Source organism: Scyliorhinus canicula, chromosome 11 (genome assembly GCF_902713615.1).
Source record: "Scyliorhinus canicula chromosome 11, sScyCan1.1, whole genome shotgun sequence".
NCBI classification, from domain to species: domain Eukaryota; kingdom Metazoa; phylum Chordata; class Chondrichthyes; order Carcharhiniformes; family Scyliorhinidae; genus Scyliorhinus; species Scyliorhinus canicula.
Genome location: NC_052156.1, coordinates 121606039 through 121628520, shown reverse-complemented (window position 1 = coordinate 121628520; position 22482 = coordinate 121606039). Strand labels below are relative to the sequence as shown.

The 22482-nt window shown below is 43.6% G+C and overlaps 1 protein-coding gene across 5 annotated transcripts in view; it reads left to right on the top strand.

Annotated features, from left to right (window-relative positions):
• LOC119973339 (proton myo-inositol cotransporter-like) overlaps positions 1-22482 on the top strand; it is a 266486-nt gene that overhangs the window by 89818 nt on the left and 154186 nt on the right. For all 5 annotated transcript variants that reach the window (XR_005462283.1, XR_005462282.1, XM_038811222.1 and 2 more), the window contains exon 3: positions 16546-16754. Coding sequence is in view for 3 of the 5 variants with exons in the window: in XM_038811222.1 (XP_038667150.1) it covers positions 16546-16754 (209 nt within the window). In the remaining 2 variants the exon portion in view is untranslated. The remainder of the gene's footprint in view (positions 1-16545; positions 16755-22482) is intronic.

The following is a 22482-nucleotide window of genomic DNA, read 5'->3' as shown; positions in this document are numbered from 1 at the left end:
ACCCCACTTGGAGCACTGTGAGCAGCTCTGGGCAGCAGAACATATGAAAGATATTTTGGCCTTGGAAGGAGTGCAAGGTAGGTTTACAAATATGTTACCTGGACCACAGGGGTTTACAAAAATGTTACCTGGACTACAGGGTTAAGTTACTGGTAGACATTACACAAATTATGCCTGTTTTCTCTAGAATTTAGAACGTTAAGTGGTGATCTGATCGAAATCTTCCAAGATATTAAAAGAAAAGACAGGGTAGATAATAAACTATTTCCACTGGTTGGAGATTCTAAAACTAGGGGGGCATAGTCTAAAAATTAGGACCAGGCTGGTCAGGAGAGATGTTAGGAAACACTTCTTCATGTAAAGGGTGGTTGAGGTTTGGAACACTCTCTCATAAACAGCAGTTGGTGCTAGAGCAGTTATTAGTTTAAGATCTGAAATAGATAGATTTTTGTTAAGCAAAGATATTAAGGGATATGGGCCAAAGGCAGGTATATGGAGTTAGGCCACAGATCAGCCATAATCTCGTTGAATTACAGCACAGGTTAGAGGGGCTGAATGGCCTACTCCTGTTCCTATGTTCCGGTGGATGCTTTGAAAATTCCAATGGGCTTTGACAGGATAAAATTCCAATGATCTTATGCACAATTATATCTTCATTTTAACAGCCCTAAAGCGTGCGGCATTGCACCTGACCTTTCCCAAAGGTGTTCCAGGACCATATCCAATCCCGAAGGGCAACTGATCTCTCCCAAAGGGACCCAACCTCTTCCAAAGTGAGCACGACTTGTCCCAAAGATGTTCCAGGGCCATTTCTAAAGGCTATCCAAATTAATCCATATGTTTCAGAACTGCTGCTAACAGGTCTAATCTGCAAATTGAGTCTCTGATGCCTACCTAACCAAAATCACACTTGAGTAGAAGCAGGTGTTGATTTTATATGGGTAGTTGCATCTGGGAAAGGAACCATGAATGTGCTTTTTCAGAAACTGCCCTCAATTCTCTACTCCCCTCCCCTTCCCCACCATTAAAGTAGCGGAGGCCGGGTCCAGGGGTGGGGCTTCGGATTTGGCCTGCTGCTGGCATTTTCGTGCAGCCAGTGAAATTCAGGCCACTGAATCACTTTTTTTTCCCCCTGAAGATTTGGATGTGTGCCCATAGCTTCTGAATTCATATGTTTTTGAAGTCAGCAGGTGCAAAAGTAATGTGGCTAATATATTTTGAATAGGTTTGAAAATTAGAAGTTTTCACTTGATGTAATGTTTTCAAGAAAGCTAACCATTGTTTTCATTTAAATTTCTGCATGCTTATTGTTAATAGTTTCCTTTTATTTTATTCCTTGTTAGCCCTGATGAGTTGCTGTAAGTGAATCACATCACTTTTGATCTGAATGAAATTAGCATAATTTCACTGGTGTTGTTGGAATCTAATTTTAAAAATGATACAGTTGTCATTCTAAGGACGTTTACATGGCCTTGCATTGTATCCCATCCTTGCCTCCGATTAATTGAAAATATTCCACAGTAGGGCAAAAGTTATTTGCGTGGCTGTAATTATTAATTCAGATTTATAATCACTTAATTAGGTTGCAAGATTGTTTGGTTTAAACTGCACATATTTGTCCAGTAGGTGTCATGATCTTTGCAAAAGGTTTACTTAAACCCTCATTAAATACGGTTCAGATGCATTTGCTACTTTTCTAATATCAAAAACATTGGGTTATAACTACTACCCGACTGTACCAACTCTACAAAACTTTAATGAAACCTTTGCTGGCTGGAGCTGCTTGGGGCTTGCATTAAGAGTTCCTGCAGGCCACAGTGAAGTGCAACAGTGGCAAGCTCATGAAGGTTACCTCCCTTTTTTTTGTTGCTGTACTACCTGGTAGGTTTAAAGAGGGGGTGTTTGGTCTGCTCTGTAGGGAGGAGATGTGTCTGGGTTGCTCACCGGGGGGGGGGGGGTAGTAGTGGGGAACAGGGGTGGGTGTGGTCTGCTCACGGTGGGGAGAGGAGGGGAAGGTGGCTGGTCTGTCTGTGGGCAGGCAGAAGAGGGAATTGTGTCGGTTCTGCGTGTGGTGGGGGTTAAGGAGGAGGGTGTCTGATCTCGCAGGCAGGGGGAAACGGATGCTCGCGGGGGTGTGCGTGTGGAAAGAGTATCGGCCTAATGTCTGCTCATGGAGGGGGTGTCGTGTCTGCCCACCGGGGAGTGAAGAGCAGAGGATGTCCTGTCTGCTCGCCGAGGGGCGATTTTGGGTCTGCTCGGGGGTGGGTAGCAAGGGTCTGCTCGCTGTGGCTGGGAAGAGGGAGGGCGTCGGGTCTGCTCATGGGGGGGGGGGGGGGGGGGGGAGGAGAAGAGGGGAAGGACGGCAGGTCTGCTCGTGTCAGTGGGAAGAGAGGAGAACATTGGGTGGTCTTGCGGCGGAGGGAAAGGGGAGGATATTCGGACTGCTTGCGAAGTGGGGAAAGGGGAGGACATCGGGTCTGCTCACTGGGGATAGAAGGGGAAGGTTGTGGGTCTGCTCGTGGTAGGGGGAAAGGGGGAGGACGTTGGGTTTGTTCCCGGCAGGAGGAAAGAGGGGAGGACGTTGGGTCGAACGTGACGTGGGAGGGGAGTACATCTGGTCTGCTTGCGGTGGGGAGGAATAGGAAGGACATTGGATGTGCTCGTAGGGTGGTAAGGGTGTCATAGAACATACAGTGCAGAAGGAGGCCAATCAGCTCATCGAGCCTGCACCGACCCACTTAAGCCTTCCCACCCTATCCCCCAACACAATAACCCCACCTAACATTTTGGAAATTAAGAACAATTTAGGATGGCCCATCCACCTAACCTGCACGTCTTTGGACTGTGGGAGGAAACCTGAGCACCCGGGGAAAACCCACGCAGACACTGGGAGAACGTGCAGACTCTGCACAGACAGTGACCCAGCGGGGAATCGAACCTGGGACCCTGGCGCTGTGAAGCCACAGTGCTAACCACTATGCTACCGTGCTGCCCATGTCAGATCTGGCCTGGGCCCGGGGGGGACAATAGAGTTGGTTGTTGGTCTGTCCGCGGGAGAGGAAGTGCACCAGGTCTGCACGCAAGGGTTACAAGTAGGAAGAATTGTGTGTCTGTTTATCAGGGTTCCCATACCGGCCTCCCTGAACAGGCGCTGGTTTTTCCATGGATGTAATGAGAGTGGCTGTCTTTACTATCAATGCAATTAAGGGGTTGATTTAGCGAGCCACTTGGGTATAATGGGTTGCTATCCCTGTAGAGCCTGAAAAATTTAAATAGAACTTTGAACTTCCAGTTTATCTCTGAAAAGGGTGACATAAGATTTCACCTAAAATTGTTACTGTAACAGATTAATAAAAGTACCAAAACTAAATACTTTTTCTCGGCAATTTGTACCTTCTAACTTATCCCAACAGTCCATTCTCTCTTCCAGCTTCCAATGGGTTCATATTTTACCATTTCAGAGCTCCAGGCACTTCCCACCGTTTCTGGAGAGTTTCCAAAATTGGCTACCAGCAGTAGACCTTGCTCCGATGATTATTCTTTTCTACCCCGCTCTCCTCCGTTGAGCTTGGCAGAATCTTCCGGATTCCTTGGCTGTGGGATGGGTCTCTTTTACTAGCTTCTCCCTCCTCAACCTAGCTTTGTTAGGCTTGCAAAGAACCTGCAGCCACTTTGGTCTGCTGGCTGCACCAATTGCTGTTTGTTTCCTCCCTCACTTTTCCTTCTGCCCCAAAACCTGGACCCAACACGCTTAATAACTGTCGTTATTAAAAGCTGTCATTGGCTTTTTGTGCCCAGGTGTGAAAACTTTCAGCAAGTGTCTTGTTGTAAGACAGGATTTGGAATTGTCACGTGATCTCTCCATTTTCAACTCAATTTGAAGACCGTCCAAAACATCATCATGTTTTAATCCTCATGATTGTAAAAAAAATGGGTAGGAGAGATTTATGATCCATAGTTCATAGTTCATGATGAGTTGGATTTGGTCGCGTCAACTGGCTCGTCCTCATGAGATGCATTAATAGATACATCAACATTTACAGCACAAAGGGAGGTTATTCAGCTTATGACTATACTAATATCTTTTCCCAATGCTTGGTTCATACACCTGGAAATTATGGCAGCGCAAGGAAACATCTAAATATTTCTTAAATTTTCTGAGTTTCTGACTCAACCACCCTTTCTGGCAGTGAGTTCCAGACTCCCACTATCCTTTGTGGAAAAGCCTTCTCCTTAACCCCCGTCTTAACCTTCTACCTCTTACCGTACCATGCTTATTAACCCCTCTACTAATGTAAAAAGTGCCTTTGTATCCAGCGTATCTATGCCTCCCATAATCTTATACACTTCTGCCATATATACAAACTTGTTGAAGATTCATTTACTTACATTTGTTATTTATTCACTTTTCAATGTTCAATACAAAAGTGACATATGCCCTGCGTGCAGCCCATGGTCTCCCAAGATGCCATCATCATACTAACTTGTTCAAAATTCCTTCACTTCATTTTGTTTTTTAGGTCCACAGCCACTACATTGATTTGATTTATTATTGTCACATGTATTACAGTAGTATACAGTGAAAAGTATTGTTTCTTGCATGCTATACAGACAACGCATACCGTACATTGGAGAGACTACATAATGTAATGTTATAGTCATAGCTAGGGTGTAGAGAAAAGATCAACTTAATACAGTAGCATAGTGGTTGGCACAATTGCTTCACAGCTCCAGGGTCCCAGGTTCGATTCCCGGCTTGGGTCGCTGTCTGTGCGGAGTCTGCACGTCCTCCCCGTGTGTGCCGGGTGCTCCGGCTTCCTCCCACAGTCCAAAGATGTGCAGGTTAGGTGGACTGGTCATGCTAAATTGCCCTTAGTGTCCAAAATTGCTCTTAGTGTCGGGTGGGATTACTGGGTTATGGGGATAGGATGGAGGTGTGGGCTTGGGTAGGATGCTCTTTCCAAGAGCCGGTGCAGACTGGATGGGCCGAATGGCCTCCTGCACTGTAAATTCTATGATGGCAGCAGGGAAGAAGCTGTTCTTGAGTCGGTTGGTACGTGACCTCAAATTTTTATATCTTTCCTGACGGAAGAAGGTGGAAGAGAGTATGTCTGGTGTGCTTGGGATTCTTAATTATGCTGGCTGATTTTCTGAGGCAGCGGGGATTGTAGACTCCGAGGCAGCGGGAATTGTAGACAGAGTCACTGGGTGGGAGGCTGGTTTGCATGATGGACTGGGGTACGTTGTTGACTTCCATTGGCTCCTTGGACAAAATTTTGATGTTGATATGGGTATAGGAACACCGGTGGACAGGCACTGAAGTTATGACCCAAATGGAAAGTCCTGTCCACTGATTCTGCTAGCATTTAATTCAAAATCCTTGTGTACAGCTTACTTTAGCTGATACCCTCTGCTGCATTATCACTATACGTCTTTGGCTATTTCAGTCCTGCACTTAGAACTATCTCCATAAGTTCCAACACTTTTTGCTTCTCCTAATTTTGAAAATTTATTGAAAACCATCAGTTCAATCACATCTTTAGACACTCTCACTAATTTCGCCACAGGTTGCTATCCACTTCTCTATATGTGGACAACTAAAATGCTTGGTATGTATATTATCAGCATGACCGTATGCTAAAGTGGCTGATATAGGAAGTTCACCAAAGTAGAAATGAAACTGTCCTCATGACTCTAATTCCCAATACTCATAATGCAGTGTTGCCCTACTTTAAGCAGACCAGGCAAAGACAAGATTTCCAAGCAGTTTCTGTCCCCTTTGGGAGATATCCCAGCCAGTTCTCTTCACAGTAGGGGGGAAAAATCACAATGACACAAATAAAATAAAGGTGAAAATCAGCCATAACTGGCCGTAGTGATCCCCCCTCATCTTGACATGAGGCCCAATAGTAGCTATCTGTCAACATTCGAGCAAGAAAATTATGATTAAATCCTGTCAACATTTGTGCTCTTCACGAAATCTGAAAATATACAGCAATGGGTTACAGCAATATAGCATAGATGGGAAATTTTTTGGGCAATCCAATTGTAAGAAATTATCATTTATAAAGTTTATTATAAATATCTTTGCTTCAACTGTGAACTATATTAAGTATTAATGTTAACGGCAGTAGAGGCTTTCACTATTATGAAATCATAATGCATAATGGCTCCAGAAATGTAGACCTAGGATATGTGATATTTGAAAAGGTTTTGTCACATTCATCTGACCTTTTTCAGAATAATTCATTCCCTTTAATAAGTATATAGGGATTTGAAACGCTGCCATGATTGACATGACATTTATGAAGCTTTTTCAAATAAATGCAGTATGTTCTAATTTATAATTTGGGAGTTTCTATTTGATAAATATGCTGTTATGGTAAATAATTAGTTCACATTTTAAATTGACTCCTTAAGTTATGCACTGGCCCAATATTGTTGAGGAGGGAGTGGGAGTCAGTAGCCTGGAAATACAGGAAAAGTGGGAATTTGGTTGAATTTAATGCAGGAACTCGAAGGAATCGACAGATAGAGTCTCCTGCTGGCAAGTGAGAGAGTCTGAACTAGCGGGCTGATCTTGTGGAGGGTTTCTGGAGGTCATGGAGACAGAGGCAGCTTAGAATTCCTACCAAGGAAAAGGAGGCCATTTGGCCCATCGAGTCTGTACTGATCCTCTTGAAGAGCACCCACTTAGGCCCGCAACCCCACCTAACATACACATCCTTTGCCACCATGGGGCAATTTAGCATGGTCAATCCATCTTACCTGCAGATCTCTGGACTACATACAAATGGGGCAAGATTTAACCACCGCATTGCACCTGGTACAGTTCTGGGCGTGCCAGTTAAATAGCAGGAAAGGCTAAAATTGAGGTTTGCGATCTAACCTGACCATTCCAGATGGTGAGATAAGGATCACACCTAAATACCCAAATATAGCGAGCATATCATTAACCCTTATTTGCATTCATTTCCATCTCATTAATGAGATTGAAGTCAAATGCAACAGCTTCCCGGGATTTAACCGGCTCCCCAGTGAGAAATAACGTCGGTGTCGTTTAGTACTCCCTTTTTTTTAAATGTGAAGCTGGAGCAATAGCTGCTGAAGGGAACTGAGGAGGTGAATAGCCATGTCCATTTTCCAGCGTGCAGCTCAAGGACACTGGAACTGCTGCACCAGTGCGCGTGGGGCACCACCCCTCAGGGGGAGCTGTGCTTAGCTGGAGGGCTGACGTGTTCCATGTCGGGGTGGCCCCTGGGCCGAAGGGATTGGGAGGATGGGGAGATGAGAACTTTTCATCTGTGAGGCCTTTAAATGCAGTAAGACCTGGAAGAAGGCAACTCACCAAAGACCAGAAAATAGCTTGAACTTGAACAAAGCTATAAATTTATTAGCACTAATTTGTATTTGACACGTACTCCTAAATAATACACAATTGATTATTAACATATAAACTACACTTATTTACAACTAATCTTAATACTGATATAAACTATGATTGGCTCTTACTCACACTATCTTTACTTCTGTCTGTCTCTAGCTAACCACTACTCTCTCTCAGAAGGCCTAGCATCAATACCTTGTGTACTTGTAACTGTAGCCCCCTCTGGTGGTTATTCTAGACATTTTAGTAACTCTTGCCATTCTTAAATTTATGATAATACCACATTGGTCAGGCAGCATCTGTGAAGAGAAAGAGTTCTGATGAAGGGTCATTGTCCTGAAACATTAAATGCTTTGTTTCTGTCTGTACAAGAATGTTAATTGTTATAGGAGAACTTGAGAAAGTAAGTTTTGGGACTGTCTGGGTGCCACAGTAGTTAGCACTGCGACCTCAGTGCCAGGAACCCAGGTTCAATTGCTGCCTTGGGTGACTGTCTGTGTGGAGTTTGCACATTCTCCCATGTCTGCATGGGATTCTTCTGGGTGCTCCGGTTTCCTCCCACAGTCCAAAGATGTGCAGGTTAGGTTGATTGGACGTGCTAAATTGCCCCCGAGTGTGCAAATTCTTAGGTGGGGGAGTGGGCCTAGGTCGGGTGCACTTTCGGAGGGTCGGTGTAGACCCTATAGGCTGAATAGCCTCTTGTACTGTAGGAATTCTATTCTATGACTTAGAGTAAGATGCCATATTGAAGTGGATACCGTAATTCCGTTACATTATGTTGTCCAAAGGCCCAAACCTACAAATGGCACACACACTTGAACAGTTAAGTATTGTAACCATACAGACTCTTTTTAGGAATGATGCCAAAGTCTTAAAGATGGTGCTTCAACTGTTTACATTCTGAATAAAGGGTAATGTGAATGCACAGTTGTTTACATAACACCTCATGATTGAGATATTTTTCATGAAGCTTGCATAGAAACTAAAGGTGGCGAGGCTGGAATGCGAATGAGTTGGAAGTTGTTGCTGCAAGCCAAGGTATATCAGGTGCTTGCAAATGAGAGATTAGGCAGAGCAGTCACCCAACCTTTTACTCAGAGTATGAAGAATGCAGCATTTGTAGCAAATGGGCTGGTTTAGCTCACTTGGCTAAATCACTGGCTTTTCAAGCAGGCCAGCAGCACGGTTCGATTCCCGTACCAGCCTCCCCGGACAGGCGCCGGAATCTGGCTTTTCACAGTAACTTCATTGAAGCCTACTCGTGACAATAAGCGGTTTTCATTTTCAAATGCTAGGCATTAAATTGGAGCTAGTACATGCAAAGTGCTGTCTGAGAACACAATTCTGCTAAAATGATAGGGCAGCGTGGTAGCACAGTGGTTAAGAACATAAGAACTAGGAGCAGGAGTAGGCCATCTGGCCCCTCGAGCCAGCTCCGCCATTCAATTAGATCATGGCTGATCTTTTGTGGACTCAGCTCCACTTTCCGGCCCGAACACCATAACCCTTAATCCCTTTATTCTTCAAAAAACTATCTATCTTTACCTTAAAAACATGTAATGAAGGAGCCTCAACTGCTTCACTGGGCAAGGAGTTCCATAGATTAACAACCCTTTGGGTGAAGAAGTTCCTCCTAAACTCAGTCCTAAATCTACTTCCCCTTATTTTGAGGCTATGTCCCCTAGTTCTGCTGTCACCCGCCAGTGGAAACAACCTGCCCGCATCTATCCTATCTATTCCCTTCATAATTTTAAATGTTTCTATAAGATCCCCCCTCATCCTTCTAAATTCCAACGAGTACAGTCCCAGTCTACTCAACCTCTCCTCATAATCCAACCCCTTCAGCTCTGGGATTAACCTAGTGAATCTCCTCTGCACACCCTCCAGCGCCAGTACGTCCTTTCTCAAGTAAGGAGACCAAAACTGAACACAATACTCCAGGTGTGGCCGCACTAACACCTTATACAATTACAACATAACCGCCCTAGTCTTAAACTCCATCCCTCTAGCAATGAAGGACAAAATTCCATTTGCCTTCTTAATCACCTGTTGCACTTGTAAACCAACCTTCTGTGACTCATGCACTAGCACACCCAAGTCTCTCTGAACAGCGGCATGCTTTAATATTTTATCGTTTAAATAATAATCCCGTTTGCTGTTATTCCTACCAAAATGGATAACCTCACATTTGTCAACATTGTATTCCATCTGCCAGACCCTAGCCCATTCACATAACCTATCCAAATCCCTCTGCAGACTTCCAGTATCCTCTGCACTTTTCGCTTTACCACTCATCTTAATGTCATCTGCAAACTTGGACACGTTGGCCTTGGTCCCCAACTCCAAATCATCTATGTAAATTGTGAACAATTGTGGGCCCAACACGGATCCCTGGGGGACACCACTAGCTGCTGATTGCCAACCAGAGAAACACCCATTTATCCCAACTCTTTGCTTTCTATTAATTAACCAATCCTCTATCCATGCTACTACTTTACCCTTAATGCCATGCATCTTTATCTTATGCAGCAGCCTTTTGTGTGGCACCTTGTCAAAGGCTTTCTGGAAATCCAGATATACCACATCCATCGGCTCCCCGTTATCTACTGCGCTGGTAACGTCCTCAAATAATTCCACTAAATTAGTTAGGCATGACCTGCCCTTTACGAACCCATGCTGCGTCTGCCCAATGGGACAATATCTATCCAGATGCCTCACAATTTCTTCCTTGATTATAGATTCCAGCATCTTCCCTACTACCGAAGTTAAGCTCACTGGCCTATAATTTCCTGCTTTCTGCGTACCTCCTTTTTTAAACAGTGGCGTCACGTTTGCTAATTTCCAATCCACCGGGACCACCCCAGAGTCTAGTGAATTTCGGTAAATTATCACTAGTGCATCTGCAATTTCCCTAGCTATCTCTTTTAGCACTCTGGGATGCATTCCATCAGGGCCAGGAGACTTGTCTGCCTTTAGCCCCATTAGCTTGCCCATCGCTCCCTCCTTAGTGATAACAATCCTCTCAAGGTCCTCACCTGTCATAGCCTCATTTCTATCAGTCGCTGGCATGTTATTTGTGTCTTCCACTGTGAAGACCGACCCAAAAAACCTGTTCAGTTCCTCAGCCATTTCCTCATTTCCCATTATTAAAACTCCCTTCTCATCCTCTAAAGGACCAACATTTACCTTAGCCACTCTTTTTTGTCTTATATATTTGTAAAAACTTTTACTGTCTGTTTTTATATTCTGAGCAAGTTTACTCTCATACTCTATCTTACTCTTCTTTATAGCTTTTTTAGTAGCTTTCTGTTGCCCCCTAAAGATTTCTCAGTCCTCTAATCTCCCAGCAATCTTTGCCGCTTTATATGCTTTTTCCTTCAATTTGATACTCTCCCTTATTTCCTTAGATATCCACGGTCGATTTTCCCTCTTTCTTCCGTCCTTCCTTTTTGTTGGTATAAACCTTTGCTGAGCGCTGTGAAAAATCGCTTGGAAGGTTCTCCACTGTTCCTCAACTGTTCCACCATAAAGTCTTAGCTCCCAGTCTACCTTAGCTAGTTCTTCTCTCATCCCCTTGTAATCTCCTTTGTTTAAACACAAAACACTAGTATTTGATTTTACTTTCTCACCCTCCATCTGTATTTTAAATTCTACCATATTGTGATCGCTCCTTCCAAGAGGATCCCTAACTATGAGATCATGAATCAATCCTGTCTCATTACACAGGACAAGATCTAGGACTGCTTGTTCCCTTGTAGGTTCCATTACATACTGTTCTAGGAAACTATCGCGGATACATTCTATAAACTCGTCCTCAAGGTTGCCTTTACCGACCTGGTTAAACCAATCGACATGTAGATTAAAATCCCCCATGATAACTGCTGTACCATTTCTACATGCATCAGTTATTTCTTTGTTTATTGCCTGCCCCACCATATCGTTACTATTTGGTGGCCGATAGACTACTCCTATCAGTGACTTTTTCGCCTTACTATTCCTGATTTCCACCCAAATGGATTCAACCTTATCCTCCATAGCACCGATGTCATCCCTTACTATTGCCCGGATGTCATCCTTAAATAACAGAGCAACACCACCTCCCTTACCATCCACTCTGTCCTTCCGAATAGTTTGATACCCTCGGATATTTAACTCCCAGTCGTGACCATCCTTTAACCATGTTTCAGTAATGGCCACTAAATCATAGTCATTTACGATGATTTGTGCCATCAACTCATTTACTTTATTCCGAATACTACGAGCATTCAGGTAAAGTACACTTATGTTGGTTTTTTACCTCTGTTTTGAATCTTAACATCTCCAGTTTTATTCCTTTTGTTATTACTGGGCCTATTCACTGAGCTCCCCTCAGTCACTGTACCTTGTACTGTCGCCCTTTTAGATTTTTGACTATGTCTTCTCTGCCTTGCACTTTTCCCCTTACTTCCTTTTGCTTCTGTCCCTGTTTTACTACCTTCCAACTTCCTGCATCGGTTCCCATCCCCCTGCCACATTAGTTTAAACCCTCCCCAACAGCTCTAGAAAACACCCCCCCTAGGATATCGGTTCCAGCCCTGCCCAGGTGCAGACCGTCCGGTTTGTACTGGTCCCACCTCCCCCAGAACCGGTCCCCAATGCCCCAGGAATTTGAATCCCTCCCTCTTGCACCATCTCTCGAGCCACGCATTCATCCTATCTATCCTGACATTCCTACTCTGACTAGCTCGTGGAACTGGTAGCAATCCTGAGATTACTACCTTTGAGGTCCTACTTTTTAGTTTAACTCCTAACTCCCTGAATTCCGCTTGTAGGACCTCATCCCGTTTTTTACCTATATCGTTGGTGCCTATGTGCACCACGACAGCTGGCTGTTCACCCCCCCCCCCCCCCCCCCCCCCCCCCCCAGAATGTCCTGCAGCCGTTCCAAGACATCCTTGACCCTTGCACCAGTGAGGCAACATACCATCCTGGAGTCTTGATTGCGTCCACAGAACCGCCTGTCTATTCCCCTTACGATCGAGTCCCCTATCACTATAGCCCTGCCATTTTTCTTCCTGCCCTGCTGTGCAGCAGAGCCAGCCACGGTGCCATGAACCTGGCTGCTGCTGCCTTCCCCTGGTGAGCCATCTCCCTCAACAGTATCCAAAGCGGTATATCTGTTTTGCAGGGAGATGACCGCAGGGGACACCTGCACTGCCTTCCTACTCTTGCTCTTTCTTTTGGTCACCCATTTTCTATCTCCCTCAGTAACCTTCACCTGCGGTGTGACCAACTCGCTAAACGTGCTATCCACGACCTCCTCAGCATCGCGGATGCTCCAAAGTGAGTCCATCCACAGCTCCAGAACCGTCAAGTGGTCTAACAAGAGCTGCAACTGAACACACTTCTTGCACGTGAAGGAGCCAGGGACAGTGGACGTGTCCCTGAGCTCCCACATCGCACACGAGGGGCATGACACGGGTCTGGGATCTCCTGCCATGTCTTAAACCCGTGGTAAACTTAAACAACTAGAATTTCAAAATAAAAATAAATAAATTAGACAATGAAAAGAAAAAGAGAGACTACTTACCAGTCACTTACCAGGTTTAAAAAGCACCTCCTCACACTCTGCACCGAATTACCTCACTGCACCAAATTACCAAGTTTCAATCCCCACTCTGGATGAGTCTCACTCCGGATGTGTCTCCTGGAAAAGTGCTAGCTTACTGTGGTTAGCACAGTTGCTTATGTTAGACCCTGGCTGCTGTTGAGTACAGAGTCAAGAGTTCTGCTCCTTTTCCGAAAAAGGTCCCAGGTTTGATTCCCGGCTTGGGTCACTGTCTGTGCGGAGTCTGCACGTTCTCTCCGTGTCTGTGTGGGTCTCCTCCGGGTGCTCCGGTTTCCTCCCACATCCCAAAGATGTGCAGGTTAGGTGCATTGGCCATACTAAATTGCCCATAGTGTTCAAAAAGGTTAGATGGGGTTACTGGGTTGTGGGGATGGGATAGAGGTATGGGCTTAGCTGGGTTGGTCTTTCGGGCGCGAACCCGATGGGCCAAATGGCCTCCTTCTGCACTGTAAATTCTATATCTAAATTCTATGTTTATGTTGGTTTAGGTCAAGTTGATGCTTAACTGTATTTTATAGCCTGCCATTGCTCATTTAACAGACTTGTGAAAAAGGCTTGGGTGAAGTACTGGGGACATCAAATATCTTCAATCCCATTATTTGTCATTGTCTTAAGAAGGTAGGGCGAAAATTGTCAGTTGAGAGGAATTTGGGAACAGAACAGCAATACTTTTTATAGTTCTTTTTCAGCAGCACCACTGAAATTATGGCTTTTTCTTTTTTTCTTTGCCCTAGTGTCCTTATACTTGCTTTACTTAACTAGGTTCTCGGGTTTTATTTTCAGCACACTTATCCTGATGTTTCCTATGCTTACTGCTTTAGTTCATTGAGCTGTCCTTACTAATTAGTAAATTTTTGCACTCAATAATTCCTTGAAAGCTGTGATAAGTTTTGAAATAAATGCCTCCCACTCCTCGTCCATCTTCTGCTCGAACCTCACCTACAGCTTTGAGGGATCATGGACTTTTATTCTATCCAGAAAATTGTGAATATCCCTTCTTGGTCCTCCCTCATGCTTTTTTCCTGTGCTTCAAAGTTGCATCCAATCCCTTGCCCATCGCCATACTGGGCCCAATCAAACGGCCTCGCCATGCCTGACTCAGACGCTACAAGGCTATTAAGACTCGTGAGATTTGCAGCTGTTGGGATGCCTCGCAAGATCTAACAGGATTCTGCGAGACGTTGCAATCTGGATCTCACTCTTACTGGGCAGGATGCTGATTTGCATATTTAAGTGGGCAGTTAGCTTCACTTTCCTGGGGTCTCCCAAGACCCGGAATCGAATACCCGCACCTGGGAGACCTCGCCGTGGCACTGTTTAGTACTGGCCCACACAAATGTGGACCGGGTGTAATGAACTTGGGAGCCTCTTGAGGTGATCGGAGACCCCCCCCCCCCCCCCCCCCCCCCCCGGATGGTTGGGTTCTGGGAAGGGTGATATTCTGGCAACTTGGCACTGCCACCTGGCACCCTGGCCAGGTTGCACTGCCAGGCTGGCAGGGGCATTGCCAGTGTGCCAGGTTGGCAGTGACAAGGTGTTCAGGTGCCAGGTTTCCCGTGCCGTGGATCGGGCTCGGGGGTGCTCTGCCATTATGAGGTGGGATGAAGGGGGGTTTGAGGACCCCAGTTGAAACTTTAGAGCGTTGGGGTTGTCCAGATACTGCAAAGGGGAATCTGAAATTGGGGCGGCACCTCCTGAACCTGAGAATGAGACCCTGTGCTCTAGAGACCCCAGCCAGGGAAACGGCCTCATGGTATCCATCTTATCAAGCCCCGTTCTTGTATGTTTCAATTAGACCACCTCTAATTCTTCTAAACTCCAGAGAAAACAAACCCAATTTATTAAGCACCATCGAAGGGACCACTCTCGTGAATTAGTACTTCCTCCAATGCAAGTCAATAAGGAGACCAAAACTGCAGTTTACTACGTGTGGTCTCATCAAAGCTCTATACAATTGTAACAAGACTTCTTTATTCTTGTACTTCAATCGCCCCTTGCAACAAAAATCAACATGCCATTTGCTTTCTTAATTGCTTGCTGTATTGCATGTTAACTTTGTGTTCCTTATAAGCCCCTCCGAACATCAAGATTTTCAAGTTTTACGGTTTTTGAAAATATGTTCTCTTTTATTCTCCTGACCAAAGTGGGTAACCTCACACTTTCCCACATTATATTTAATCTGCCACCTTGCTCACTGACTTAACCTGTCTATATCTACTTGCAGCATCTTTACATCCACCTTACATTCCCACAGAACTTGTTCATGTGCAAATTAGACATGCTACGCTCTATTGCATCATCTGAGTCATAAATATAGATTGTAAATAGCTGAGGTCCCAGGACTGAAACTTGCAGCACTCCAGTCACAGCATGCTGATTTGAAAATTACCTATTTATCCCTACTCTTTGCTTTCTGTTGATTAACCAATCCTCTGTCCATGCTAACATATTGCCCACACCATTCCAATTTTGCATTATTTCAATCTACTGACTAACCTGCTTGCAGTACTGTCAATGTAGCAAATTATATCTGTTTGTGGCTTCTTTTGATGCCTCAGTGAGAATTGATACAATCAATGTCCTGTTCAGTCCACTGCCCTCATTTATGTCAAAGATTAATTGTCCCAGTGCAGCCCCAGTATCATTTTCAATAGCAATGGCACAGTGAGCATTTCCCCAATGTTTTGTCCTGGACCCCACATGATTCTTCTAATGCACTACCCCTCAGCGGCAAGAGGAAACTTCCACAGGTATGGTAATTGGTCCCAATTTGATCTTGACTAGAGAATACAATGGTGCTGCCCAACTAAATCGAGGATGAGCCAGAAATTTCTCCAGCGTAACTTTGCTAGGCCAAAGTCATTTTTTCCAACTCCTGTCAAATCAACACATTTTAGTAGGTTTAATTTATTTCCTTGCCATCTTGCTCAGCCTGTCCCAAATGGTATACAAAGTTAGATGGTATCTTGTTTTTGGCTGAGTTGAACTACAATTCAAAGACCTTTCAGTGAGAGAACTCTTGGCTGGCTTTGCTGTAAGTCCTTTCCTCACCAAGGCTACCTATTTTTTTTGTTGTTGAATTTTCCCTTTAGCTAACCGTTAGGCTTCACCCTTTCCTCAGCCTTATCTACCATTCCTTCTCAGTGTTCCTCCCCACTCTCCACTATATTTCTTCTTCTTTTCCTGCTTACCTTTGAATTCTTTTTCCTCTTCCTCTGCTGTGGAAGAGTTTTTTCTATTTGATGCTAGACACTAGAAATGTTTATCAAAACCCACCAAAAATGTTTCAATCCTTGTTCAGGATTGATTCTCACGTCTGAATTGTCATATTTCAGTGTTGAAAATGTTACATCAATGAATGTTGCGACAAAAGGAGCATAAAAGTCGCTGGATCAATGCTTTGCATTGTCTGCTTAATTAATTTGCATTGTGTCCTACTTTGGTGTAAACTTTATGATTTAATAATTGTTCTTTTGGATCTGTAGTAACTTTCAAAATAACGATATACTAGCAAATTTGTTTACCCCTAATATTGTAATTGCTGTTCCAGATACATGCTTGGTCTTTCAGCTATTCCAGCCATTATCCAGTTCGTGGGATTCCTTTTCCTTCCAGAGAGTCCACGATGGTTAATGCAAAAAGGCAAGACTCAAAAAGCACGCAGAGTCCTGAGTCAGATTCGAGGAACTCAAAATATTGATGATGAGTACGAGTTTATCAAAAATAATATTGAGGAAGAAGAGCGAGAAGCAGCAGGAGGTAAGCTTGTTAATGCCCTAGTAATAAAAGTATTTGGCCGTTTAATTATTTCCTGCTTTATTTTTTGGCGGGGCAAACAGAGGGAGCCTAACACTTGGTTGGTTTCTTTTCAGCCTACTTCAGTTCCATGAACTCTGTTTTAAACTGAGTTATTTTGCACTGTTCTTTAATGGAGTAAGAAAATGTATACAAAATGTAGCAGATCTTCTGAATAGGAGTTGAAAGTAATTGTGGGATGTATTTGTTGGAGAAGTCTCAGTTTTAAAAAGCAATAACTCTTCACATTCTATTTATTAGAATTTTTGTTCTATACATTTTTGGGGCAGCATGGTAGCATTGTGGATAGCACAATTGCTTCACAGCTCCAGGGTCCCAGGTTCGATTCCCGCTTGGGTCACTGTCTGTGTGGAGTCTGCACATCCTCCCCGTGTGTGCGTGGGTTTCCTCCGGGTGCTCCAGTTTCCTCCCACAGTCCAAAGATGTGCAGGTTAGGTGGATTGGCCATGATAAATTGCCCTTCGTGTCCAAAATTGCCCTTAGTGTTGGGTGGGGTTACTGGGTTATGGGGATTAAGTGGAGGTATTGACCTTGGGTAGGGTGCTCTTTCCAAGAGCCGGTGCAGACTCGATGGGCCAAATGGCCTCCTTCTGCACTGTAAATTCTATTCTATGATAATTTTTGTCAGTGGTAATAATGGACTTACATTTTCTGCAGATGCAATTTCAATAATTGAGTATATCAGTACCATGCTTATTTGAGTTGTCACTAGATGGCTATTCCTTTTCACTTCATTGATGTGAAACACTGCCATACAGAATTATACCAATTGTTTAAATCTCGAAAGACCAATATTCTGCTAATCAAAGTGTGTTTACTTTAAATAAAATGGTCTGTAGTACGTTTGAGGGCTCTGATGTACATTTTGTAAAATATTTTTCCTTGTATAACTTCTACAAATATTGTTGAATTATAGCACAAGCAAAATAGGTTTTTCCTTAAATATAAAAGCAAAATATTGCTAATAATAATGCTAATGCAAAGTAATCCTGTGCCATTGCCATTTCTGTAACTTCCAGTATGATGCTGCCCAAAACACTCCTGCCCTTTTTTTTAAAAAAAAGGTGCCCTCTGTAACACCCTAGTCCACTCAGTCTCCCACTACACCTCTTACATCAGCTTCTTACAAGCGCCAGAGATGCAACACCCAGCCTTTTACCTCCTCCCTTGTCACCATCCAAGGCCCACAGACTTTCAAGTGAAATAAAAATTTGGGAAATAATAAAGAAATTTGGCATGTCTGCATCAGTCCTCACAAACTTCTACAGCTGTGCGATAGAGAGCATCCTAGGAACAACAGACATAGGAACAGCTTCTTCCCCACAGCTACAAGACTCCTCAACGAATCCCCCTCAGACTGATCTGTTCCCTGTAAGAATACGGTTCACGACGCCCGATGCTGCTCTTGCTCATGTCTTTGTTTTGATTGGCCCCTTGTTCTGCACTGTAATCAATCATTGTTTGTCAATGTGCCATTTGTCAATGTTCTCTGTTGATTATTATTTTTGTCTACTATGTATGTACAGTGTACGTTCCCTCGGCCGCAGAAAAATACTTTTCACAATACTTCGGTACATATGACAAATCAAATCAGTTGCTTGTACTTCCAGTTTAATATACTGTATTTGCTGTTCACAATGTCATTACCCTGAAACTGGGGAGACCAAATGGAAGGCCATTTTAAGGATACCTCCAGTAGGCAAACAGGACCTGAAGCTTGCTGTCACTTGTCATTTTAATTCTCCACCTTGCTTGCACTGACCTTTCTGTCCTTGGCCTGCTCCAATGTTCCAATGAAGCACAACACAAGCTTGAACAGCATCAAATTTTTCGATTGGGCATTTAGACGGGAGGTCAGGACAGGATAAATAACCACTCATAGACCTTACCTTAGGCACCAACTTAGTGTTCTAGAATTCTGAGCAGGCTTTTGGTAAACTTCTTTGAAATGAATTTCAGTCATAAATGAGGAAACATAGCCCATCAACACTATAGAGTCAGATCAATATTACAGGAGCGTCTTAGTTCTTTCTAACGAAACCTTCAAAGTTAATGCAAGGAAATCTCAGATGCTTTGCTCAGTCTCTTGAGTTGTAGGTTTCAGAAATTATAGAAGAGTGAAGTGAGAAGAGGAACGCTGTTATCACGAAGGTTAAAAGATTGGAGGCCCAGATAGTGCAGTCAACATTGGAAGACTGTCAACTGTAGATGTTGGGAAAATCTCAATTAAAGAAAACTTTGCAAAAGCATTGATGTTGAAATTGCGATCATTGAAGCAGGTGAGGCGACAAAACCAGGACAAAAGGATGTTAAACAACTTTCGTTCTTATAGTACCTTTAAAAAAAAAATATGAGCAGGAAACATAGAAACATACAGAAACATAGAAGATTGGAGAAGATGAGGCCATTTGGCCCTTTGAGCCTGCTAACATAATTTAGTTTCCCCAGTTTCTTCAGGAGCATTTTAAGGAAAGATTTGACACCAAGCCATGAAATATTAGGGCAGACGACCAAAAACTTAGTCAGAGATGGTCTTTGAGGAGCATTTTAAAGGAGGAAAGTGAGGTTTAGGGAGGAACTTCCCAATATTCGGCACTTGACAGCAGAAAGCACAACAGCTAATGGTGAAGCATTGGCAGAGCAATTAAAGTTGGGGATACTTGAGGCTAGAATTAGAGGAACAACAATATAGAACATAGAACAGTACAGCACAGAATAGGCCCTTCGGCCCTCGATGTTGTGCCGAGCCATGATCACCCTACTCAAACCCATGTATCCACCCTATACCCGTAACCCAACAACCCCACCCTTAACCTTACTTTTTAGGACACTACGGGAATTTAGCATGGCCAATCCACCTAACCCGCACATCTTTGGACTGTGGGAGGAAACCGGAGAAAACCCACGCACACACGGGGAGGACGTGCAGACTCCGCACATACAGTGACCCAGCCGGGAATCGAACCTGGGACCCTGGAGCTGTGAAGCATTTGTGCTAACCACCATGCTACCGTGCTGCCCCAAATATCTTGGAGGGTTGTGGGACTGGAGAGATAGGGAGGGACAAAGGCATGGAAGAATTCAAAAATAAAACCTCAGTTGTAAAACTGACATCCTTGTTCAACAAGGAGCCCATGTACGTCAGCACAAACAGGGTTAGTGGGTGAACGGCACTTGGTAGAAGTAAGGACACAGACAGCAGAGATTTGGATGGCCTCAAGTTTATGGAGAGTAGAATGTGGTATATTGACCGGGACTGTGTTGGAATAGTCAAGTCCAGGGATGAATCTTCCAGGAGCAGGCTAATTGAGGCAGGGGTGGACACAGAGTTAGACATTGGAGGTGTTCTTATTGATGGAAGAATAGGTAGTTAGAAGTTCATTGTGGGACCAAGTATGACACCAAAGTTGAATACGATGCTCCAGCCTCAGAGTTGCCAGAGAAGGGGTTTGTAGGCTCTTGTTAAGGAATGGACTGAAGGCAATGGTTTTGGTCTTCCCAATATTTAATTGAAGGACATTTTATCTCCTCTGCTATTGGATGCTGGACATTTAGAGGATTTAAGAGAGGTGATGGCCGAGTAGAACTGGGCATTGTCAATTAAATAAAATGAAATAAAAATCGCTTATTGTAACAAGTAGGCTTCAAATGAAGTTACTGTGAAAAGCCCCATGTGGAAACTGCCGTTGGTGTTTTTGAATTATGTAATTGATGATCAACATGAAATTGAGAAATGGATTGGGGGAAGCCAAGGTTAGGTCCTTGGGACACCAGAAATAACAATCCAAGAGAGTAAAGATAAACCATTACAGGTAGGCGGCAGAGGCCTGGGTTCAGCTCCAACCTTGGGTGACTGTTTGTGTCTGCATGTGTTTCCTTCAGGTGCTCTGGTTTTCTCCCACAGTCCAAAGATGTGCATATTAGGTGGATTGGCCACTCTAAATTGTCCCTCAGTGTACAAAATTACGGGGATAGGACAGGGGAGTGGGCCGGTAGGGTGTTCTTTCAGATGGTTGTTGCAGACTCAGTGGCCTAAATGGCGTCCTTCTGAATTGTAGGGAGTCTAATCTAAACAATTTATTCATAGTCCGATGTCAATCAGGTGAGTACAGTCCCACCCAGTTCGCTGATGGAGGGGCTGTAAAATAGAATGGTGTAGTCAACCATGTCTATGGGTGTGTCAAGGTTGAGAGAGATGCGAAGAGATTATATACCTTTTGCGTGGTCATTTGTGACTTTGATAAGAGATATTAGTTTGGGGAAAGCTTATTTGCAGAGTCGGATGAAAATTCTAGAGTTAAAAGAGAAAAATCTAAGGAGGACCATTTGAAGCACTGAATGGGTGAAAAGGGAGGTGCAGTCCAGATCCGCAGAAAAATCAGAAGTTGGTAAGAGTTAGGGTGATGGCATAAATAGGATTAAAATAAGGAAGAAAACAGATTGGTTGGATTCCCAAAAGTTCTTGGTGAATGAGTGGTGTTTAAGATGGACTACCTTTAGCCAACTGGATCTGCTCGTGATTTAGTGGTTGAGGTGCTAGTCAAGGAAGAGTTGGAGGGCTGAGAAAGAAACCGTATGAAAATTGGCTATAGAACTTGGGTCTTCATAATTAGCATCCCTTGCAGTACCTTGGAAGTTACTATTTCTTTGTAGTGACGTCTACTGGCATATTTCAGTTTGAAAAGAAAATGGTTTCCATCTTGATGTTTCATTACAATGAGGGCTTTGTCCCTTGGAATGTTGTCATATGTAGGAGTCACCACGGAAGTTTAAAAGTTCCTTGTTTATCAGTAATGGGCAGTCATGTTAAAGTTAATAGATATAGGAGAATGCAAAATTGTCAAAGCAGTAAACCCACAACAGAAAATATAAAGATATAGGTAGAGACTGAAAAAGGAGGGTTATAATGAGAATGCAGGTAGGTGGAGGGAAGGATTGGTTAGGTGGAGGAAAGGATTCATAGATAAAGGCTGTTGCCAAGTTTTTTTCTTGAGCAATTATTAAAGAGATCAGTTACTAGCCCTTTTTATTACATCATTGAAGTACTCAGTGCAGACGTAAAAAGTCAAATCTGAATTAATTAAATATTCAGAAGTATATTGTTACTGCCCACCCTCTACTTCTACTATGGTGTATCCTGAGTCGTACCAAAAGTGAAATCCGTTATGAATTTGACATTGTAGGCACTTATCTGTGTTTCTCCTGGCAAATTGATGTACCTCTGAGATGAAGCAGATTGTAATTCAGCAAATTGTTTTGCCATATATTTGTAGTGAATTTAAATCTATTTCAGAATTCTGTATGACTGTATAAAGGACTGTGACTGCACAGGTCATACACGGTCTGGCAAAGAGCAGGCATGGTGGTCAAATGGCTTGCTTTCAATCCATGCTTTATGCTGCAATAATGCCCTTATTCAATTTTATATATTCAGCTATTCGGTATGCTATCTATTCAGTAATTAGACGGGGAAGAAAAATTTAGTCATGATGTGGAACTGTTTTTAGTTTGAAGGAGCAGTCTTGAATCCACGAAAAGCAATTAATCAGAAGTGCTAACTCCAGATCTTGCACCTTCCAGAGTCTTCCACAATGAGCCAGCGCTTGACCTATGTGGAAACCCATTTCAGGTTTGGTTGAGGAGGCCTTATACTTTTGAATAATAATAATAA